General features: G+C 38.5%; 1 protein-coding gene across 8 annotated transcripts in view; it reads left to right on the top strand.

Annotated features, from left to right (window-relative positions):
- The window catches only part of AGL (amylo-alpha-1,6-glucosidase and 4-alpha-glucanotransferase), an 83,969-nt gene extending 73,314 nt beyond the window's left edge, over positions 1–10,655 (top strand). For 6 of the 8 annotated variants that reach the window (XM_073234344.1, XM_073234340.1, XM_073234342.1 and 3 more), the window contains 7 exons: positions 115–250; positions 1,288–1,400; positions 2,222–2,433; positions 3,603–3,700; positions 4,486–4,573; positions 4,684–4,817; positions 8,145–10,655. In XM_073234344.1, the coding sequence (XP_073090445.1) occupies positions 115–250; positions 1,288–1,400; positions 2,222–2,433; positions 3,603–3,700; positions 4,486–4,573; positions 4,684–4,817; positions 8,145–8,262 (899 nt within the window). In that variant the 3' untranslated portion in view covers positions 8,263–10,655. Of the gene's footprint in view, positions 1–114; positions 255–1,287; positions 1,401–2,221; positions 2,434–3,602; positions 3,701–4,485; positions 4,574–4,683; positions 4,818–8,144 lie in introns of those variants that run through there. The other 2 variants (XR_012130253.1, XM_073234346.1) reach the window with 2 other exon arrangements.
- Positions 10,656–24,857: the final 14,202 nt, after the last annotated feature.

The following is a 24,857-nucleotide window of genomic DNA, read 5'->3' on the forward strand; positions in this document are numbered from 1 at the left end:
TAGACTGTGAATGTCTTCAACTTTTAAGGTATTACCAAATTACTCCCCCAAGTAGTTGTCCCAGTTTATTATATTCCTTTTAAGTATTATGAGTGTTTTATTTTACTTTTTTAGGTTTTAATATAACTGCAGGGGTTGATGAAGAAACAGGATTTGTTTATGGAGGAAATCGTTTAAATTGTGGCACATGGATGGATAAAATGGGAGAAAGTGACAGGGCTAGAAACAGAGGAATCCCAGCTACTCCAAGGTAGTGTTTATGATGCTTACATAATTATACCCTCTTAAAAACCACATACTTGTGAAATCTTTTATTCTGCTAACCATGGAGTCTTCATATTAAGTCAATCAAAAATCTCCATTTCTCCCTCACACTTCCTCTTCCACTCACTCCTCAGTACCCCCCAATATCTTGATATTGTATATAATCTTCATGTCATTAGTTATCAAGTAAAGCTGTTCTCTCCAGAAGTTCTCATGGATTGATCCTCTACAAGCATTTCAAAGGAAAGTTTTATGATTTGTTATCCTTGTGGTTAAGCTATTTCCTTGACCTGAAGTGCTTTCATTGTAAACATTTCATTATGCCTTTTAGTAATGCCTCTTTTAAAAATGTAGAAAACAAGCAATTATGCTATCCTTTATGAAATCTTTTCATTTTCTGAACCTTTTTCCTCCCTAATTTTTTAGTTTTTTATCCCATCATTTCTTTTTATGATTTTAAATACTTAATATAGTATCAAGTCTGAGAAACTATTCTCTTATTTTAAATTTTATCATCAGTCATAATTGTCCAAAAAATCATTTAATAACAGTAGCTGTTATTACATGCTTTGCAGATTCTTTTTGAACCTGTTTATTTTGGTACACTATTTGATCTTGTACTTCCCTTTCATTTTCCTTAAAAATGAACTTTTAAATTATTATATTTACCTTCCTTGGCTTTTTCCAGTCCTATATCTCATGTTTTCTGTCTTTTCTCTGGTACTCCATTTCAATATTCTCAGATTCCTTATTCTTACCTTTTTCTAGTTACCATCTCCTTTTTTTCCCATAGTCCCCATTATATATCACAGAATTTAAATATGTTAAGAAGGTAAGCACTGGCAAAATTGTAAGAGGAAAGATTTCTTACATATGCAATATACATTCCTATAAAGTGAAGGATTTTAAATGGATATTTGTTTTTATAATACATGAATTATGTAATTCATCAAAATTCTTTATTGAATGTCCTTTAGTACCAAATTGACTAACTCACAGAATAAAATTAATTTATGATTTTAGAGATGGATCTGCTGTAGAAATTGTGGGCCTGAGTAAATCTGCCATCCGTTGGTTGCTGGAATTATCAAAAAAAAATATTTTTCCTTATCATGAAGTCACAGTAAAAAGACATGGTAAGCTGTTCATTTTATTTACAAAGAAACTTTGAATGTACTGTCTCTGTTCTTAATCTACATAATCATCTTTTGACTCAATGAACTAATATTAGAAAACCCTTAAGATTAGGAGGAAAGAGAAACCATTAATTCACTAGTATGACAATTATGTCAAACATGGATACTAATCATATTTTTATAGCACTATTGAACTGAGATACGAAAACCATCATGATTATTACCTTTCTGTACTTTTCTTTGCCCTCCGTGTGACTGTGACCAAGTTGCATTTTTGTGAAAGTTATGAAAGCTTTACATCTTTTTCTAAAACTATGCTGTTCAATAGAAATATAATTTAAGTCATATACATCATTTTAGATTATCTACTATGTGTATTCTTTAAGAAAAAAGAAACAGATGAAATTATGATATTTTAATATATGCTAAATATTTTATCAACATGTAATCAGTATGAAATTATTTATGAGCTATTTTATATATTCCTTTGGGGTATACTAAGTCTTTGAAATCCAGTGTATAATTTGCGCTTCTAGAATATCTCAATTCAGACTTCTTGCCTCATTTCAAAGGGCTCAATAAAGGTAACTTTATCAAACATATAAAAGTGATACAAAGAAAGACAAATCGGATCATTTGCCAGAGTATAATCCTTTTTTGCTAATATAATGAAAGATCATTTTTAACTTCAGGCTAGTGCCTTTCAGAAGACCCCAACACTCTCATAAAGTAGATAATATATTACCTAAATATTACTCTTTGTCACTAAATGTATGGATTTCTTTATGCTTAAAACTGCCATATCTTTTATGATGTTTCAGGAAAGGTTGTGACAGTCTCATATGATGAATGGAACAGAAAAATTCAAGACCACTTTGAAAAACTGTTTTATGTGTCAGAAGACCCTTCAGATGTGAATGAAAAGCATCCTAATCTGGTTCACAAACGGGGCATATACAAAGATAGTTACGGGGCTTCGAGCCCTTGGTGTGACTACCAGCTCAGGCCTAATTTTACCATAGCAATGGTTGTAGTAAGTGATACGTTTGTTATTTTCAAATTTCAAAAACATTGTGAAGGAGTTTATTTATTTGTTTATTCCCATTTGTTTTCAAATTCATTTAATTGCTAAAAAGTACACTCTTTTCTAGCTAGCTTTATATAGTCTTTTCTAATTAATAAAGCCTTATGCTATCCCCCTCAACCTATAACATTCAGTAATAAAATATAGAAAATAATGGATAATGACTAAAGAAATGTTTTCCAATGGTTTTCGCATCATAGCATACATAGAAATGGTATTTGCACAGCGCACACTAGGCTAAATGGATTAAGTTGCTTGCGCCAGATCACCCCACACAACAGCCTTGAAAGCTGAGAGCGTCTGTGTTTCTGCAAACCTGTGCCATGAGTACACAGGTTTGGCTCAGCACACTAGTTGGAAAGATTTGGACTAGTGAACTAATGTGGGTAGGCTTCAACTCACAATCTGTTTTCTGTGTTGTATTGCTAAACTTAGTTCTATCTAGCCAAACATCTTAGACCCTCCTTATTTTATCTCTACTTAGTTTAAAAAGAAACTACAGGGCAATAAAATAGAGGGGATGTGTGTTCTTCCATGCCTGCCTAGCTGTTCCCACTTTGTCAAAAAGAGCACTGAACATAGTACTATTAATTTTAGTAGAAAAATGTAAAGATACATAAAGGTAGCTTAGTGCATTTGATTTCATTTAACCATCAAAATTAATGTTGGTTCTTCATCACCAGGGCTTTTTCTCCTTCCCCATATCACAAGTAAATTTACTCTTGCTATTGGAGTGCAAGTCCTTCTGTACTTTATTATGACCCCAGAAATAAAAAATGGTTACCAGCTGTGCTTAAAGGAAGCTATTGTAAATCTTCTGAAAAATGAATTAGATGAGTTTAAGTGCAGTCTGCCATCATTTTCGCTGTGGTAACTTGCTTCTGGCTGGTAAACTTTCTTGAAATGACTCAAGGAAATAATGACCTCTAGGAGCCTCTGAGTCAGCTGCATAGAATTAGATCTGGTTAAGTGTCTGTCCTCAAATTCTGACCACACTGTATTTTTAAATCATTTTCATTCTTTTTCAAGTTTTTGAATAGGTGATGGTCCACTATGGGTAGAAGCTAATTCTTCTGTAATCTTAAAAAATGTATATGTTTGTATTTAACATTCATTAGGCCCCTGAGCTCTTTACTGCAGAAAAAGCATGGAAAGCTTTGGAGACTGCAGAAAAAAAACTGCTTGGTCCCCTTGGCATGAAAACTTTGGATCCAGAGTAAGTTAAAGTATTAAGAATGTTGTTCTTATTATATTTAGCATATAATTATATTTAATTATATTTAATCTTGACATGAAAACTTTGTATCCAGAATAGGTTGAAGGGTATTAAGAATGTTGTTGGTATTATATGGCTTTTTTTTTTTGCTTGTAAATAAAATCTCCAGTAAAACTGCATTCAAACTGTGTTTTTCAAAATACCTTCTGTATTTTCATTAAACTATTCAAAATGCCTTTCGCTTGTCCTATATCCACTAATCAATAGGAGATTTATATTTATAAAACTAATATGTTATGAATATTTTCTAATGCTTATTTTTCCTTATTGTAAAAGTAATACATAATTATTATGGGCATTGGAAGTAAAGACAAGTTGTCTCCTCAGAGACAATCTTTCTATTGTCAGTTGCTACTCCTAGGAGTTCCATCCATATTGCTAAATAATATGTGTATGCAGCTCTCTCTTGGCTTTTTAAAATATTAGACATAGGACTTTAAACAGTATTAAGTGTTAGACTAACTCCTTGAAGGTAAGATACCAAATATTTTATATTTGTTTGTAGTAGCCAGTTAAGTATTTGATAATCATTCCCTAACACATTATTAAAGTCACCTGAATTCAGTATATACTAATTTAAGGTTAAATGGATGCTAAGTCTATGCTATAAACTGGAAGACCAAATAACTTGATTATTTCTCTTACTTTTGTAATTAAAAAATTATTCAAATGCTTCCTATGTAATGTCTGATCTTTTTTTGTCCTAAATTCCCATCATTTTGCAGTGATATGGTTTACTGTGGAATTTATGACAATGCCTTAGACAATGACAACTACAATCTTGCTAAAGGTTTCAATTATCACCAAGGACCTGTAAGAAATCATTTCTCTTTTCTCAGTTTTCAGTTGAAGTTATTTTTCAAATAATTTTAGATGTTCACTGCTCTTTATTTTTTCTTTACTTTTAAATCATCTTTTTACAGGAGTGGCTATGGCTCATTGGGTATTTTCTTCGAGCAAAATTATATTTTTCCAAGTTGATGGGTCCAGAGACCACTGCAAAGACTGTACATTTGGTTAAAAATGTTCTTTCCCGACATTATGTTCATCTTGAGAGGTAAGTCATCAGGGGCATGTAATTTGTATAACTTTAGTCAATTTATTAGATATTTCCTTAGAATTCATTTATGTATACTCTAGATACCCCAGTGAAATTCGAAAGCTTTACCCTTTAACATGACAAGTTCTGTGATATAATTTTCACCTTCCTTTAATTATTTTATGTTCTTATTTATTTTCATTTAAGGACTTGATATTACATGATTTATATGTGGAATAGTTTTTGATTTTTAAAATTTAACTGTTACCTTTGGATATGTTATTAGCATAGAATAAATATAAAAACTTAAAGTACTTAGGCTGGGTCTTTTCAGTTAGCTGATTTAAACATGTATCAATAAATAATTATCAGAAATGCTTTCATTATAATTAAAATATTAGAATTGGCCTTTTAACTATTTTCAAACCCATTTGTCACCTCCTTTATCCTAATTATTAGCAGATAAATAGTGTCAGAATTATGTGTCTGTATAAGAAGTTACAAATTCAGTCAAAAACTTAATTTCTCAGATTCTAGATTATACATAAATATATGTACATATTATTGCTCGGAATAATTATTCATAAACAGCATAAATTTTGTGTCCTTTATTATAAGACCATGAGGATATTTCACCTATCACTATGAATGTTTTGTCAAAGTTTGTTTTCATTTTTTCAAAGTTGGTTCTCATTAGCTTAAATAGTCACAGAAAACCCCAACTCTGCCATGCTTGCACCTCATCTAGAGATTGAGCTGAGTCTGTAGTGTGAACATTCTTACATCCCATCCTTTCCTGCCCCACAGTACTTCTCATCATTTGCGTTTATTTTCTCTGGCTTCTCTTTTGTCTATGGCAAGTAAGAATATCCTGCTCTGCAGGCATCATTCTAGTACATTCACCTGTGACCCATCCCTCCCACCTCTTTCATGACCTATCTTCAATAATTTTCCTCTCTTGGTATTCCATTTGATCTTTCCTTCTTAAGCTACAAAAATTTGGACATCCCATCCTAAAATAGAGTCCCTTCATGTTATTCCTGCCTCCAGCCTTATCCTGTCATTCTCTTCTCTTTTGAGCACCCTTCCTATAGGAGTAACCTCTTTCTTTTGCTTCTGATCACCCACTTAGCGACTGATTACCACCTGTGATCTGGCTCTTGTTTCGCCCTAACCTTTCTGGCTAAAGCCACTCAACAACATATTTTCTGGTTCCCAGATCCCAAGATTTCCTTGCAATTCTCTTCTTTGACCTGGTTGTAGTGTTTGACATTGCTGCTTTCCTCTTTTCATGAAAACCTTGTGATCTCCATAGAATTAGGTCTCCCTTATTTACCTCATGACAGTAACAATTATACAATAGCAGTAAATATTTATTGATTACTTACTATGTTCCAGGCATTGTTCTAAATGCATTTATGTGACATTATTCATTTAATCCAAAAAAACTATATAAAATAGCTACCACTATTATGATTATTCTATTGTTATTATTCACTCCTCCACTTACCAGCTTACTTAACTTCTCTAAACTTAGTTTCCTCATCTGTATAATAGATGTGCTGGGATTGTTTTGAGGATTACTACAGTAATACATGTAACGTGGACCAGATACTAACTCATATAGGTACTGTAAGTAGTTACCTGCGCTACTCCCACTATCCATCCCTCTTCCCAATTGTGGTCACAAGCCTTCTTTGTCCCACCTAGTGACTCTAAGAGTGAATTTTTCAGAAAAGAAGAGGTATACCAGTATGGCTGTGTTCCATCTTCCAGTTCCACAGCTAATTATGAGCAGCATATTAATGGCTCTGTAAGCTTGTTTTATTTTTTAATTTCAGTACTGTATTAGTTTGGTAGGGCTGCCATAACAAAGTACCACAAACTGAGTGGCTTAAACAACAGAACTTTATTATCTAACAGTTCTGAGGCCAGAAATCTGAAACCAAGGTGTTGGCAAGGCCGTGCTCTGTCTGACGGGTCTCCCCCCTACTCTCTCTCCTAGCTTCGGATAACCCCTTGACTGGTGGCGGCATACCTCCAGGTGTTACCTGGCATTCTCCCTGTGTGCGTGTCTGAGTCCAAATCTCTGCATTTTATAAGAACATCAGTCATACTGGATTAGGCACCCACTCTATTCCAGTACGACCTCGTCTTAACTAATTATATCTGTAACAACCCTATATCCAAATAAGTTCATATTCTGAGGTACAGAGGGTTAGGACTTCCACCATGTGAAGGGATACACAATTCAATGCATTGGAAATACCCAGGTATCCAACTTTAGTAATTTGGCATTTTACTTAGAAGTACCTTGAACACTAGGAAACAAATAAGTTTTCTGTATTTTCCATATGTCTATGACAGCTTTTTAAATATGATACCTAGCTGATGTTAGTATTATCCAAAATGTGACCATATTTACCTAATGGAATTATTTTCTCCATTTATATTATGAAATATTTAATACCTACAGAATACCAACAAATATTTAATTTGAATATCAAATATGTAACATAGTCATGAGTTACAAAGCATACCGGTGAATCAGACATGTTCCTACAGCCCAACTTAAAAAATGAAACATTATAGAATATTTTTTTACATTCATGTTTCATATTGAAGAAATTATATTGAAATTAAGATTAAATTAGATATGATAATAATGCTGTGTTCTGATAGACCTGGAACAAGTTATTAACCTCTACAAAGCTCTTTTACCTGCTCAGTAAATAGGAATGATTATGGTTACCTACCTTACAGGGTTGCTGTGATCATTAAATGTGATAATGTATGTAAAGTACTTAGAACATAATAAATATGCAATAAATACTGTATTGTTATTCATAGAATGAGAAATGAGTAAAGAAATTCAGATTGTTTTTAACTGGCATTTTTTCCTGATCGTAGCTCTCAGTGTTTCTTCATTTGTTTCATATTATTTTTATAATTTTGTCAAGATCAAACATAATACATCAATGTAACTACAATTTAAATCTCACAAACTTACTCCAAAAGGAAAAAAATGGGCCTAAAAGAATATTTGTCTCCATGATTATATATTGCTCAGAATGCTAGTTTCTTCTGTGTTTTTAATACATAAAGGGTTCCTTTTGTATTTGGAAGTCTTAAGTTCCAAAATTTGAGTATCAAATAGTAATTTCAGTCTGAATTATTTATACATACATCTTTAGGATATCCTGTTTTATTTTATAGCAAATGACTATATATAATTGTTTTCTACTCTAGAAAGGAAAAGCACTTGGTGTATTGCGAATTTTGTTAATACAAACAAGATATGTGTTAGAGTATATCTCATAAAATATCTTTTCTTTCTTTATTAAGGTCCCCTTGGAAAGGACTTCCGGAACTGACCAATGAAAATGGCCAATATTGCCCTTTCAGCTGTGAAACACAAGCCTGGTCAATTGCTGCTATTCTTGAAACTCTTTATGACTTATAGTTGATTCATGGATTTATCAAATAGGCAGTCACTTGTATTATGGAATTCAAGTCCATAATATGATGTAAATGCTTTGTATGCACAGGTTCCAGTCATTTAAAAAATCTCATTCATATAACACTTATGCCCAATTAGGTAAGACTTTAAACTCATTGATTTTTCTTTTTTTTCTTTAATGTACAGAGATAGCTTTTGATTTGAATCAGAAAGAAAAATTAGCATTACCAATGGAATATTTTTCTGTTTAATTCAGGAAGTATTCTTCAGATGAGTTTGAAACCCAGAGTTTGAAAAAGAAAAATATGTAATATTCTATTTGTACAAAAGTAAAAATGACATATGAGAATGTAATAATGAAGGAATTGGAAAAGTATCTTTAAATTATGATCTATCTTTTCTTCACCAACAATAGATACTGAATAGGCTGTGGTCAGTTAATGCTTTCATCTTTCCCTGTATTATTCCTGGCACCTTCCATAGTGCATTCAATAAGTATTAGCTGAATGTTGAGTCATGGAAGTGTCCACCTGCAACAATTATGTTCATAATTGGAGCAGAGATGTTCATAATGTGCTTGTATATTTTCACTGATATGTCAATATGAATGCCAACAGTATACTGAACATAATTTGCTTGTGCAAATGATGCATAGGCTTTGTGGGGGAAAAAATGCAAACATTAGGAATTTATTTTCTAAAAATAGTTTTGTAAAATTAGACTGGAGATCCAGTTTCCTACTATGAGATGGTTTACATTTTCAAAATGAAAACTGTTGGGCATATTTATGAGAACTTTAAAAAAAGAAAAACGCTATATTAATTTTCTAAACCCTAGCAATTATTTTTAGTTTGTGTGTACAAATCTATTGATAGACCGTAGTAGATAACTAGTTTCCTGTTAACTAAAACCTATATTGACAAGTTTAGCATTAAGAACAATCTGAATATAATAAATATATAGATATGAATTCAGTAGCTATCTTCAATTCAATAAAATCATTTGAAAAGGTCTTCCTATTATTTTAAGATACCTTAAATCTGAGACAAATCAAAAGGAGAAAAGTTTTTACATTTATATGAGTTAACAATTTGAATAGTACTTATTTTCTGATTGGGATTTTTTTTTTTTTTTTACTGTTTTAGTTTTTGTCCGAAGAAAACACGTAAATTAGATCATTATGCTTTCAGCTGAAAGAAAATAGTTGCAAAAACCCTTTCATTGCTTTTTAATATTACTCAGTGGTGTATTTATTAACAAAATAATGGGTAAGTAATACTTTTCTCAGTTAAAGTTCAACCCAACCACCTTAACTATTACTAAGAAATAAAAATAAAGTAGAAAAACAAGTAAACCACAACTTCTGAATAGGAAAAATATATAAATGCTTCAGATTCAAATACCCATGCTCAAAAGCTCATGCAATTTACTGTAAGCTTACCTGCACATCCTTCCTCCAAGCTCACCTTACTTCAGAATAGTTTTAACTAGTTTATTTTTCTGGTTTCACAACCTAAAGCAGATTAAATCCTACAAATTTAAGAACAGTTGTGATAGTAATCTGACCACTATCTATACATGCGTTAGTTTCCAATTTCCCTTCCTTCTTCATTGCTCGATGTATACATAACCTTCTTTAACCTGTGTGGTTAAAAGGAATGACCTTTAACAGAGGGAACCATTAGCCGTGAAAGGTTTATGTAGTTATATTGTGCTACTTTATTGAAGGTGGTAACAAAGGTAACCAAAAACCAGTAAATGAAAACCATATTCAATGAAAGCAAGAAGTAGTAACTGAAAGTTAAATGTGATAAATAAATTAATAATAAATAAATAAATAACATGAATGTCTAAAACATGGCCAGCCGTATTGGGTTACATGTAGTAGGGCAAATACCCACCTCAGTAACTTTTTAAGATATTGTGTTGCACTAGAAAATTAAGCATTTCATATTCCCAATAAGGAATATTAATGAAAGAACATTGTTATAATCTGCATGGTCTATTTTAAAGTTTAAGAAGGCATGTTACACATTATTTCATGAATGATAGTTATAACAGTTTTAACCTTTGGAGGGATAAATGTCATTTGACTGAAGCACATTTAAATAGAATACTTCATTCCTGAGTTATTTTGGGTGAGATGCCATTATATTACATTTTGACAATCTTAGGCTAACATGAGAAGTAAGTTTGCCAGTTTTACCAGTATGCTGTGATAATTTGATAAGTTTCAGAGATAATTGAGGAAACAAGAGCTGTCATCCCATCTTTGAACATTATAACCTATGTGAACTGTAATCCATTTCTAGTATTTCTTCAACTGTTCTCTCTAGTAAGCAAATGTAATTTTTATGTCTGTATGCCAAGAAATAAAAATCTTTTCTAAAGGCCCATATTTTGCTTTCATTTCATTATTTACCAATGAATTTGTTGGTGATGACCACTACCATTTATTCAAGACTTGCCTTTCTAAGGGATGTTTATCTTTTTCCAGGGTATATGGGGGACAGAAAAAGGAGGAAAAATTTTAGGCTGTTGTAGGAAAACCTTTCTTGAACAGTGAATATAATTATCACTGCTCAGAGGACATTTGGGATCCTCTGATTTGGCCCCAATCTCTTCCCAGTCTTGGTACAATGACTCTCTGCTCTTTCCAAAGCTAAATACTTGTCTCTGAGCCTTTGTTTCTTCAACTGTAAACACAAGGATGATGGCAAAACCTACCCAGCAAAGCAGTAAGGATTCATGAAGGCAATCCATATTGTAGTATTAAGTTTCAGCTCATGTGACAGAACCCCAATACCAGTGATCTCAGTGCGATAGAGGTGCAGAGCTGTGCGGTCTAAGGCTGACACAGTGCTTCCTGGACAGCAGGAACCAAGGCTTGCATCTAATGACAAAGAATATTATGCCATTTCCCAGATACAGTTTTTTCACATGAGCTCATTTTCTCCTAGATGTTGTAAGACGTATGATAATCTATTCACTTAATTTTAATCAGTGGTTTCTCCAACTTACTTTTTCTCTTGACTTCCCAAAGCTTAATCCTGGGGAAACAAAAATTTAGAGATTACATGTAATCTCTAAGTTTTTTGCCATTTCCCAGATACAGAGAAAACTGTATCTGGAAAATGGCATAATATTCTTTGTCATTAGATGCAAGCCTTGGTTCCTGCTGCCCAGGAAGCACTGTGTCAGCTTTGGATTGCACAGCTCTACACCTCTATCTGAATTAATTCCAAATTTCATAGGTTGGTTAAAATAAATTTTATAATTCATAATTTTATACTTATATTCTAAAAGTGTGTAATTTAATGCTTACATTAAATTTTAAAGATACCAAGTGGCTATTATTGAAGTCTTTACTAACAAAGCAAAATGGAATTTTGTACAGATTCTTGTTGTTCGGGGTTTAATTGATTTTAATTCTCCTTTCATCTTTCTCATTGAACAAAGGGAAAAAAATGTATTTCAGTAGACAAATACAGTAGTTTGGAATAAACATCTAGAGTGTAGTTGCTTAATAGACTTCCCTTATTTCTGAGTCTTTAGAAAAGATAAGCTTTTTTTTCCCCAGGCAACCTCAAAGCACTAACTCTAATTCCTAGAGTAACTTTTTACTGGAGGTTCATTTAACTTACTGGAATTAAGCTCTGTTCACTCAGAAATAAGCAGACCTTGCTCCCATCAGGGGGTCTTCATTTCTGTGTTTCTCATAATGTGATTATTCTATTGGGTCAAATATGATTCCAGTGCTTAAAAAGATGCCATTTTCCATAAAACATGGTCCCCTAAGCCAGTACTTCCCAAACTTTTACATGTGTGGAACCTACAGAAGATATTTAAGCAGTATTTTGTGGTAAACATGAGGAGGATACTTCTAGCTGGTGAGAGCTAGTCAGAGATGGATTGCCTGAAGAGCTAAGGAAAACCATCTAATCGCACTTAGAACCTTTCATCATAGGATCCCACATTGGTTAGGAAACTGCTTTCAACACAGCCGATAACTGCTTCACCTTGTACCCAACCTACGAAAGAAAAAACCATTTATAATTAAAGGGGAAAATGTTTGTGCTGTAGTTGTTAAAAGGGTGGCTTCTCTGTTCAGTCTAGAAACTTCTTAAGGAATGAATGTTCAAAGGTAATTGCTTTCCTAGAGAAAAATTGTTTTAAAATATATTCCCAATATAAAAGTATATAACATATACATACCTTCAAAGAAGAATAAATATACAGCCATGAACCTAAACAGAGTGGAAACTAAAATTCCCTGTCCCTGTTTTAAACAATACTGAGACCAAGCAAAGATATCTGCATATTCCTGGAATTCTTGCTCTAGGGAGTTAAAGACTAAACCAACTGAAACAGGTTGCTCATCAATATTTTTCCGATTATCATCTTGCTCTACAAGATTTGCTTCGAAACACTTGCCTCATTTTATTCCCCAAAAAGAAAGCTATTATTTTATAAACTGACTAACCCCAAACAGCTCCACATAATAGGACCTGCCTTAAATATCACCAGCCAGGTCTCAATATTCTATATACACCTTTCCCTAATTTACTCCTTTTGAGAAACTACTAGGACTCTGTTAAGATGGTTTTCCTTGCTGCAATATGTAATGTAAGCTCAACAGGTTTTTTTCTGGAGGTATTTGTGGGAGAATTTCAAAGAACCAAAAGGACATTTAGAACTGAAAAAAATGTGATATCTGACATTAAGAATTTATTAGCTTGTTTTAACAGCAGACTGAACACAGTAAAAGCACAGTGAATGCAAAGGTCAATCAGTGAAAAATCCACAAACTGAAGTACAGAGAGAAAAATGGGAAGTACAGAACACAGCCTGTGAGATGTGTGGGACAGGGTAAAAAAAGTCTAGCGCACATGTAATTGGAGCCAAAGGAAAGAGGAGCAATAATGTGGCAGAAAGACTATTTGAAAGATAATGAGTAAGAATTTTCCAAAACTGGTGAAAAAAATCAGTCCCCATATTAAAGCAGCTGAGCGACTGCCAAGTAAGATGAAAAGAAAGCCACAGGTAGATACACTGTAACCAAACTTCTGAAAATGAAAGATAAATAGAAACTCTTAACACATCCATAGGAAAAAGAAAAAAATGACCTAAATTAAAACATTATTAAATTCTTATGTAGGTGTGTTCTATAGTCTTCCAATTAGCATCAACTTGAAATAATTTTTTTAACCAATTATGAATAGAGTATTAGTCTATTGGCTAGTGATCATTCCTACTTATATACATTGTTTTCCAAAATGGACATTATGTTAAAACAAAATACATTTCCAAAGAGAACATTTTATCTTCCCCTTGACTTCCATTATAAAATTGGAAAATTGTTTATTTGAAAAGTTAAATACCTGATCAGGCTGAAACTTTGGAAGAAGGAATAACTATAGTGCACTAACCAGTTGATAATTTCTTTAGGATCTTGCACTGCCATTTCAGTACCACAAATTTCTCCTTTCCCAGTATGGTGTGGTGTTTGTTACTCACAGCAATTGGAACTAATTCCTTTCCTTTTTCCTTTCTGCACAGGTTATTAATATAACAAGGCATTTCATGCTTCACCCATAGGTGGAGCCATCTGCTATGTAGAATCCCATTAGGATAGTCTTAAAAGTTTGGTGCTTCCAAGGCAGATGAAATAAATGTGCTGTTCATGAATTTTTTAGTTAATGTCTTTAGTTGTTTAAAATACATCTTTCTTCTGGCTCTGCAAATTAAGCACATTTTCACATTCACTGAAATAAATGGTGTTTGTGTATGTTTCATTGTTTTTGTTTTTGCACAAAATATTTCTTTTCATTAATGACCTGAGGATTATGTAATTGATGACTTATAAGAAATTCTAATTGCAATAGAAATGTGTGGGAATAAAATGGAATGCTATGGAACATTTCTCTCACAAGGCATATTGCACAATCAAAATTAAGTTGATAGGCAAATGTACAATTTGTGACTGATTAGTCTTCACACAACAGGAATTTGTGTTTAGTTTTGATCATGTTGCTACAGAAATTGTTGATGAGAGATAAGGCAAAGCAATAGCAGTCAATAAACCTTTTTCTCAGTTAAAAAAAAATTAAGTTGACAGCCAAAGCAAACTTATTAAATCAATTTCTGAGTGAAAGGTAACTTCTGTTCTCTACTGTCAGTGCTAAATTCCTGAGCCATAGTGTGGGTATTAATATCCAAATATAGCTTTTGTTTAGTTAGCTCTTTATTTATAGGGAAACCTCATGAAAGACCAAGAAAAACAAAGATAGCAGCAACTTTTTAAAATAATATGACTAATACACATATGAAAATTGTGTCATGATCTTCCTTCTATAATGCACAAATTGGGTGACCTTGAGGCAAATTCAATTCTATGCACATGTACATCTCGGAGGTTAAAACGGGTGTGCTTTAGGGTTCTGAGGTAAAAAGTATATAGGATTTATCATTTCTGATGTCTTGGTCAGTTACTCTTAAATTAAACTATCCTCTGTTATGGGCACCTACTTATGCCCAGTTCTGTGTTCTTAGGGTGATCTGCTATTGATACTCTAAGATGCCTTCTGCTTGCCCATGGAGCTCCAACCTTCCCACAAACCATTGTTTTTTGGTTTTAATGTATGGACATTTTAATTTTTGTTTTATTTCTGATGTATGGACCATAATTCATAAAATCTTTTGAGAATTACGATGGGAATTTTGAGGTTTCCCCTATCAGAAGGATGTTCCATGAGTGTATTTCTTGTTTACCTATGCATATTATAGCTTGCATATAGCATCTGATCAATAAATTAATGACCAAATTTTTTTTCTCAGGACTGACAGCTGAGGAACACAGTGACGGTGAAACATCCATAATAGAATTGAAATTTGACTTCACAGCTAAACAAATATTGTATCCTATCTCCCAGGGCTTACAATTCACAGTCTGATATACATACAAAGCTGGCAAGCTTTTTAGCTCACTTTTAGGAGCTCTTCATGGAAGAGGCGCACTGGAATTGGGATTTGGAAAACAGTGGGGTTTAGATAGGCCTAACCAGGCTTACTTAACAAGTAGAGGGATGAAGGTGAGAGTGAGTGTGGTATGTCTGTGGAACAGGCAACACCTTTCATGTCAGGATATGTTACAAGAAGGATACAGGACACGGGCCTTGAAAAGCAACCTAAAATAAATACAAATCAGTTACAACCATCTTTCCTCTTTTTGACTAAAACAAAAGAGAGAAACTACCAAGCATGGATATGGAGTAACTGGAACTTTCCTACACTGCTTATGGGAGAGTAAATTGGCACAGCTACTTTGGAAAATGATTTGGCATTTTCTAATGAGCTTAAAACTTATCAGTAGTTTAATTCTTGGCATATACCCAAGAGAAATGTATTTATATGTTCAACAAAAGACATAAACAAGAATGTTCAAAAGAACATGGTTCACAATAGCCCAATCTTGACACTTCCCAAATGCTCATCAGCAGAATAGATTAGTTCTGGTACATGTGAACTGTGGATTATACCGCAGTGAGAAGAACGAACTATAGCTACAGCACTTATGAGGATAAATCTCACAGTGTTGAGTCAGCTGCAGTAGAGGCATACTAAATTAGATTATTAATTGATACATTATTATTTTGTTGCATAATATAATAATTATTAATCAATTGAGCAGAACTCACCTATGCTAGTGGAAGTTAGAGTAGTGGTAGGGGTGTACAGTGCTTAGAAGAGGCCCTGAGAGGGGCTTTTAGACACTGGCAATGTTCTGTTTCTTGATCAGATGTTGTTTATATGTATAAGATGAGTCTGTGAAAAATACCTGAGCTGCACACTTACGATTTGTGCACTTTTCTGTCTGTAGGTTAGAGTTCAATAAAAAGACCCCCACCCCTGTCATAAAAACCCTTACAGAACCCTTGTATTATTTCAATAGTAACTGAACTTATATTTTGCACCTTACCACTTCAGGTATTAGAGTTCACTATCTGTGAAGTAGTCTTTCCTTTTTTATTCATGCTTAATTTATCATTTCAAAATTATTACTCTGTTTGATCAGTATACCTATGTTTATCCTAATTATATTTGCATAATTAAGTTGATTACTGTGTAGGCTTCTAGCTTCTCCTGACATCTTCATCTGTAATCATGTTCTCCCTCCTTCCTTCCTTCTGTCTTTCTCTCTCTCTCTTTCTCTCTCTCTCTCTCTCTCTCTCTCTCTCTCTCTCTCTCTCTCTCTCACACACACACACACACACACACACACACACACACACACATATCTTTTTCCAAACTTCTAAAAAAAATTAGGACCTAAGTGCCTTATCCAATGTTACATAGATTTTTATAAGCAGGTGTCCTAACTCCTAGCTTAGCGATCTTTTTCCTGTATCTCCATGATATAAGGACATTTCTGGGTGACTCTGGGGGCTTCCCTGATGTAAGTGCTGTCTTTCCCATCTTGTGACAGCACTGGGCCCTCTAGTCATTTGGACAAGGGTATAAAATCAGCTCTATGGTGGAGAAGTCAGGAAACACAGGAAAGTTGGAATTCACATCAAAATGGGGTCAGCATTTATTTAAAGTATTTGACTTCTATGAAGCATGGTAATTCTTTTTGTCTAAGGAAAATTCTTCAGTTGAAAGGCATCTAATCTTCATTTCTAGAATGTCACAAAAAGCCATTTTTGAAAACTCAAATACCATTCATCTTTCTGGGGGTCAGGTTCAACTCATGATTAATTTTAAAAGAAGTCCTTCTGAGAGCCATTCTGCAGGCTCACCGAGGATCCAGGGATGCAACCCCTGCTGCTGAGTGCCAAGTGCTGAGTCCTCCTCTGGAGGCTGAGCTGGCTAAGGTAGGTGCCACGGAGGGCAGCCTGAGTTCACCCCACTTCCTGACACCTGCTCCCCACATCCCCAAACACTTGGGCTGCAAATTGGGAACAGTTTCTGGTTGGAGGAAGCAACACTTTGAGCACTCGCTTCCTCCGTCTAATACCCAAATCTAATGACTATTTCTGTCCTCACTCAACTCTCTGAGTCCTGTTTCAAAGGATGATCCATCAGGTCAAGTATGCAGTAATATTTTTCTGAAGTAATATGAAATTTACAGGTGATATTCAAACCTTTGTGGAGCTCTAACCTTTAGCAAGGATGCTACAAGAAAATGCTGGCTATTCAGTTTAACTCCCTGTAAAATACCACTCATGCTCTCCAGTGGCAATGTTAGCATTACTATAGAATGATCTACAAAAGAAAGAGGAGACTTAGGGGAATGTTTATGATTAAAAATAATTTAGAAAGTAGGAAACTTGACAGCAACAAATTGACACCTGAAAGTTCAATGAAGGAAAGATAGTAATCAGCTACCCAGCTCACCAGGTAAAATATAGTAAAAAGGACCTACTAGAAAAATGAATAAAAAGCAATCTAATCAGGCAATGTCAGACTCCTATAAAAGTTTTCAAGAGCTTGCTCTCAATTTCTGTGTTTTTCTATTTACAGACCTGGAACACACAGTTTCTCTGGCCCACAGAGCATTCTGGATAATACCAGTCTACGAAATGAAGGGAAGTCAATGTTCTGTCTGCTATCTTGAACTGCACCCTTGAACAGTATTTTTCATGGTAACTGCCTAATAGGAATAAGAAGTGGAGGGGCTGGAGATCCTGGACTCTACCTGCTGAAAGGTGGTGGCAACACTGGAAGAGCATATGATGTTTGGAAATGGAGAACTCCAGTGCTTATTGGGGCCAGTGATGTATACCAGTGGAAAGTAGGAAGAACTTGCTTTTGAACCATTGGTAGTTGAAAGTCCTTATCAGGAGGGAAAAGCCCCTATACCTGAAGGTGCTTGGTATACAGATGGCTCCAGTCGTGGGCAGCCCCTGAAGTGGAGGGCTATGGCTTTCCATACTAAGACTGAGACAATATGTGAAAGGAAAGGAGCGACACATAGCAGCAATTCACCGGAGAGTTCCACTTTATTAGGGAAAGGTGCTGGGTTATATAGGAGGGGGCATGAATTGATTGAGGTGTCACTTCTACGGGGCTGGTGGCTGTTGGCTAGGTGCTGGGATTGGGAGGGGGGCGAGAGGTGATTGGGCTTCAGGTGGCGCCGGTGGGAACTGAGGACCCCGAAGAGAAGCCAGAAGTTTGCCATCTTACTGGTGGGGACCCTTCATTCCCCCCTTTCTCCTCTATGGGTTTGTGGATGTTGCTTTCTCTCTGGCTGCTTCCTGCTGAACAGGGGCGGAGAAGGGAGTGAGGGCTTGAGTATTGGGAGGAAAGGGTTGATAGGACTCCCCACAGTAAGGATGAGTAGATGTGGACTTCTTCAGGTTGGAAATCAATGAAGGTTCCCTGTAACCATAGGTTGGCCAAGAGGATATGGGTGTCATGAGCCAGGCGTCTGCGGCTATTGTTTCCAGGAACAGTTTCCAGTGGAGAGAGGGGTCCATCTCAGCGTGTGGTGAGGAGGTCACGTGAGGGTGAGGGATCTTCTGTGGCCAGAAGCTGGTAGTTCCTGAGTAAAAGCTGGTTGAAAGCTTGATTAGAGATTTTTCTGACTTGGGATTTGATGAACTTTATTATACAGGGTAAGAAGAGACAGGCGAGAAGAATGATTATTATGGGGCCTGCAATGGGCCAGAGCCAGGTGAGGAGGGGGTTTGTTAGTATTGACGAGAATGGGTTGGAATTGGAAGCAGAGTGGAGACTGGAGGCAAGGTCGGTGAGTTTGGTAATGTCAGTTTCTACAATGCCGGATTCGTTGATGTAATAGCAGCACTCTTCCCAGAGGAAGACGCAGGTGCCGCCCTTCTCGGCTGTAAGCAGATCTAGGGTCCGACGGTTTTGAAGGGTGACTTTAGCTAGCGAAGTGACCTGTCTTTGGAGAGAGGTTAGAGAATCGGCAGTGGATGTCAGGGCTCCCTCAAGTTTGGCGTTGAGATCTCTAACTGCCTATAGAGAGTGACCCAAGGCTTCTCCCGAAAACCCTGCCCCAATGGCTGAGGTGATCAAAGAGCTACTGACCATGATGGGAAGGAAAGCAGCTCTTTTTGTGCGCGAGGGCAAAGGAGGTTGGAGCTCAAGGAATTCTGCCATGCTGTAAAGTGTTAACTGTGGGATTAGGGTGATGAGAATGCAGGGTGTATCGGAGTTGAGAGGCAGTGAGTTGAAAAGACTGCCATTACACTAAAAGAAGTGTCCCGGTTGCATAAAAGTCTTAGAGCCGGAGGTAGGGGTGTAGATAGAGAGGCAGTGAAGTGCACTGGAAGGGGGTGGAGTTGGGCCTACTGGTGGATGGTGAGATTATCTGCGTATTCTGGTTCTCATAGGGGTATGTCTGCCAGGGGGCAGACGGGTTGTCTTTCTGCATGGAAGGAGTACTAGGAAATATTAAGGGGCACGGCGGCCAGCAGTGGGCGCTGTAGTGATGCGCACAAGAAACAATTGGCTGTGTTAAGGGTGTGGTTGAGAAAGATGGTGGTGTCCTGAATGAGCTGTAATGAAGAGTAGGAGAAATGGGAAGAGGGGTGGGGATAAGAAGATGAAGAGGCACTATCAAGAGTTTGGATAATGACTTTTTCGGAATGTCTGCTATCTGATGCAACTTGAGAGATCTGGGAATGAGAGGGAACATACTTTCGAGAGATATGAAGGGTACTGTGGGGGGTCGAGGACCCCCCGTAGTAAACTGAGCCTGTGACTCTGGCAGCCCATCGAGAGTCCCAGGGATCTGGGATTGATAAGGAGAATGAGCCATTGGGATATTTCATGAAACGGTTGGAGGAGTAATACTGTGGGTACTGGAAGTTACTCATGTAGTGAATGGTGCAAGACTAGTAGGGACATCTCCTGTAGGTATCTGGCCATCGCCTGCAATAGGCTTGTTTTTGGTCATAGAGGAAGCAGAGGTAGGGAGAATAAGGGTAGCTGCTAGTGAACACTTCAGTAGAGGGAGGAAAGTGGAGGTATAAAGGCTCAGAGCAGCTTTTCAGAGGGCAGTCTGGTGTGGCAATGAGGGCAGTAACTTTTGTTTGATGCTGTGTGTAAGTCTGTCTGACTTTGAATCGCCATACAAAGGAGGCTGGGGTGGTGGGGAAGACAATAGGAATGAGGAAAAAAGCAAGAGAGCAGTAAAGGAGGAAAAAGTCATGATTCGGGTATGGATGGCAAAGGGGGTGAACAGGATTTTGGAGGAAAGAGGACAGTAAGGTCAGGAGTCTGGAGGGAGGGAGAGTCTGTAAACTTTTGTAGGTTAAGAGATCTTTTAGGTGATGTGGGGACAGAATGGTAAGGGGCGCTCTGAATGTCAGTTTATGAGCTTCTTTCTGCAAGAGCTGTCTAGCGGCTAATGCTCGTAGGCAGGGGGCCCATCCCTGAACTGTAGGGTCTAATTGCTTGGAGATATAAGCTACTGGGGCAAAGGATGAGCCATAATATTGGCCTAGGACTCTTAAAGCTTGACTGGACCTCTCATGAATGTATAATGAGAAGGGCTTCGACAAATCAGGAAGATGGAGAGCTGGGGCTTCTACAAGGGCTTGACGGAGCTTAATGAAGGAGTGTCGGGGTGAGGAGGATAATGGTTTTTTAGGGAGGCTCTTGCTGAGGTTGTATAGGGGTCTTGCCAACAGGGTGCAGGGAGAAGTTAGGGATCTATGTTCTAAAATATCTAGCTAGGCTTAGAAAGGGCCTAGAAAGGAAAGGATTTTTGTCTTGGTTTTGGGAATGGGCAGGTCAGAGAGGAGCCATTTTCTGTCTAAGGTAATGGACTTTCTTTGTTGAGATAGAAGGAATCTGAGGTAAGTGATAGGAGGGGAAGAGATTTGAGCTTTGACGGGAGATACTCGGTAACTTCTGGAAGCTAGAAGGTTAAGTAGGGAGGCAGTGTCAAGTTGAGACTGTTCCCACGAGAGACTGCAGAGTAGAAGATTGTCTATGTATTATAAGGTGGACTTGGAGTGATCATGATGAAACTGTTTGAGGTCCTGAGCTAGGACCTGTCTAAAAATATGGGGACTATCTCCGAAGCTTTGTGGCAAAACTGACCAAGTGAGTTGTTTAGAATGTCTTGTGTATGGGTCCGTCCAGGTGAAGATGAAAAAATCTTGGGAGCAGGGGTCTAGAGGGATAGAAAAATGGGTCTTTGAGATCTAGGACTGAGAAGTGGGATGCTGAGGCTGTATGGATTTGGAACTAAGGGATGGATAGGGACAATGGCTATGTTGATGAGGCGAAGGTCTTGGACAAGGCGGCAAGATCCGTTGGTTTTTTTAACAGCTAATATGGGGGTATTAAGTGGGGAGTGAGTGGGTCTGCTTGAATGATGGGTTGGAGGCCTATGAGGGCTGAAGTGGTTAGGGGGTATTGGGCCTGACAGATATACTGAGAGGGGTCACATAATTTGATAGAGGCAGGGGGACATAGGACCACGGAGGGGCTTGTAATGTCCCAAACTTTGGGATTTACAGGGTGTATGAGGGCAGAACCGGAGCTTTCATTGGGTAGAGGGGGGTCGTCGGCTATGAGGGCCATCAGAAAGGGAGTACTGGGGGCTGTGGGAGTGGATATAGTTATGGAAACACGGAGGAGGGAAAGGATGTCTCGTCCTAGTAAAGGGATGGGACACTGGGGCATAACCAGGAAGGAGTGGGAGAAAGGTATGGGATTGTCTTGGATTGTGCATAAAAGGGTGGGTGGGGGGTTTAATGGGAAAATCTGTTTACCTCCTACTCTGACTATAGGAGTAATGGCTGGTGTGGTAGGGCCCTGGTATTCTCACAAGACTGAGAAGGTGGCTCCTGTATCTAGGAGGAAGGAGATGGGGTGACCGTCTACTGTTAAAGTAACCCTGGGCTCCTGTTTGGTGATGGAAATGGTCGGGCGAGAAGCCCCCGGGCCCCATCAATCTTCTTCTGCCAGCCCCACTACGGCGGGCTTAGGATGGGGGTTGTTCGTCCAGCCTCCCCTTCGGGTGGTTGGGCAATCAGACCCCCAGTGGCCCTTTTTGTGGCATCTGGGGCATGGGGTGGTAGGAGATCTGGGGGAGGGGCACGCCCTTGACCAATGTCCCTATTTTCTGCACTTGAAACAAGCTCTTGGGGGGGCTTGTTTGTAGAGGGGCGCCCAGGTTGTGGTTTTATCAGCTGGGCCAACGTCTGGAAATTGGCCTGATCAGCCTTTTGTTTACGGCATTCTTTCTCCTCCTCCCGCTTATGGAAGACTTTAAAGGCCACTGTTAGGATCTCAGTCTGTGGGGTAGCGGGGCCCTGTTCTAACTTTTTGAGTTTAGCTTTAATGTCAGGGTAGCCTTGAGCTAGGAAGTATGTCATAAGGACATGTCTTCCTTCAGGTGTTTCTGGGTCCAGGCTGGTATACTGTAATAGGGCTTGAGTGAGTCTGTCTAAGAACTCGGAGGGGATTTCATCTCTCTTTTGAATTATGTCTTGGAGCTTTTGAAAATTGACTACTTTACAAGCTGCCCTTTTTCAGACCTGCTATTAAGCAGGAGGCAAAAATATGTCGAGAGCGGAGACTCATGGTGGTGTTATAATTTCAGTGTGGGTCTTGTTCTGGGACAGCAGTGGGGCCAGGGGAATAGGTGGGGTCAGTCCTGTGGGTTTCAGTAGCCTGCATTTAGGCGAAGTCCTAATCTCGTCTACGCTCTTCAGGGAGGAGAGTATTGGCCAGGAGCATGAAAATGTCATGATGTGTGAGGCTGTAAGACTGGAGGGTGTATTGAAACTCCCTAATGTATGTCATGGGATCAGTGGAAAAGGAACTTAGGCATTTCTCTAGTTGGGCTAAATCTCTTAAGGAGAAAGGGATGTGAACGCGCATGATGCCTTCAGATCGTGCTACCTCCCGGAGGGGGGCGATAATTTTGGGAGGCTCTCGGGACTTAGTCTGAGGGGGACTGAAGGGTTCTGGCTCAGTCTGTGGGGGAGTGACGCGGTCTAGCCGTGCCTAGTCGAGCAGGTCCTGAAGTGCAGAAGGGGGGCAAAGAAAATAAAGAAAGATAGAATCGGACCCACATGTCGCCAGCTAGCAGCCCAGCTGCTTACTTCTGCCGCTCTAGTTGGGCTTGAACTCATGACTCTGAATTAAGAGTCCCATGCTCTACTGAGCTACAGCAGGGCTCCAGTTAATTACTTATGGAATGCGTTTTCTATTCCTGCCACATCGGCAAGTGGGGGAAGGGCATAGCTAGAAGCAGGGGCGGTGTTTCTACACATCTTCAAGGTCTCCCTATTTTCAGAGTGAGGAGTCTTGGCAAGATATGTTTTTGTGGACAGATAACTTCTAAGGACTGCACCGGTTGTTCTCTAGCTTGTGCTTTCCCATGCTGCGTTCAGACATGGGGGGAGGTGCTTTCCCATTCTCTCTACAAACATGTGAGAAGACAAAGGCGGTCCCTAACAGGGGAGAAACAGGTGATGAGGGCAAAGACGGAGGAGGCCCCTGGGACCTAGTTAAAGGGGGGCTGAAAGGCTCAGGCTTAATCTGCAGGGAATGAAGGTGGAGGAGGTGAGATGGGGGAGGAGATGGTTGGGGAGGAAGGGAGAAGGGCTGTTGTAGGAGAAGAAGGGGAAGGGAGTGAACAGAGGGCTTCTGTGGGGGCGGCGGCTTGCAGGCTAGGAGAACTTGGGAGGGGGCGGGGAGAGGAGGAGGCAGAAAGCTTCGATATAGGGAATCTCCTTCCATTTTTTCAGGCACCGGCAGTAGTTAAAAAGATCGCGAGTGATGTTAGGATCAAGAGTTCCCCCTGCAGGCCATTGGTTTTTATTGTCTAGGGGGTATGTCGGACAATCTTGGGAGCAATATTTATGGAGAAGTTTTGGTTTTATATCAGGCATCAGGGAGAGGGTAGCCAGATGCTTAAGCAGGCATTCAAGAGGTGAACTTTCAGGGAGGGATGAGGAGGCTCCCATGGCTAAAGGACAGAGAAGGAGACAAACAGAGGAAGACGAACGGAGATCCTCGGACTGGAAGCAGACCACAAGGAGACAAAGGGCGTCCCCGATGATCCTTGGTGGTCTGCGGAAACTCGTATACGAGTCAGAATTTCTTGGAAAGTGTGGGTCATCACCCAGACTTCCCTAAGAAGGCAGAGTGCCGGAGTCTCGAGGTACCTAGCGCTAGGCGTTTTCGGCGGATGGAACAGAAGGAGGAGGGGGGTAAAAGGGAGCATTCTCATCCACAAAGGAGTCACCTCGTTTATGGCTGTTGGAGGGGGGTGCCTGAAAGTCAGCCACAGCCGTGAAGGCCTGAGGCGGGGATTTATGACTGTCGGAGGAGGGGCCTGAGTGTCCGCCGCAGCCGTAAAGGCTTGAGGCGGGGATTTATGGCTGTTTGGGGAGGGGCCTGAGGGTCCGCCGCAGCCGTGAAGGCCTGAGGCAGGGAGAGTTCCCTCCTCATCCCAGAGCGTCAGGGCCTTGCCGGACGATCACGGTCAATGGCACTGCGATAGCTCGGGGAAGAGTGGCCCACCCCGGGGAAATTTTGCTTAAAAACTTTCAGCACTGATGGAAGGGATGGTGAATGCATTTGACTGTCGGAGGAGGGGCCTGAGC

The sequence above is a fragment of the Manis javanica genome, chromosome 4 (genome assembly GCF_040802235.1).
Source record: "Manis javanica isolate MJ-LG chromosome 4, MJ_LKY, whole genome shotgun sequence".
In the NCBI taxonomy this organism is placed as follows: Eukaryota; Metazoa; Chordata; class Mammalia; order Pholidota; family Manidae; genus Manis; species Manis javanica.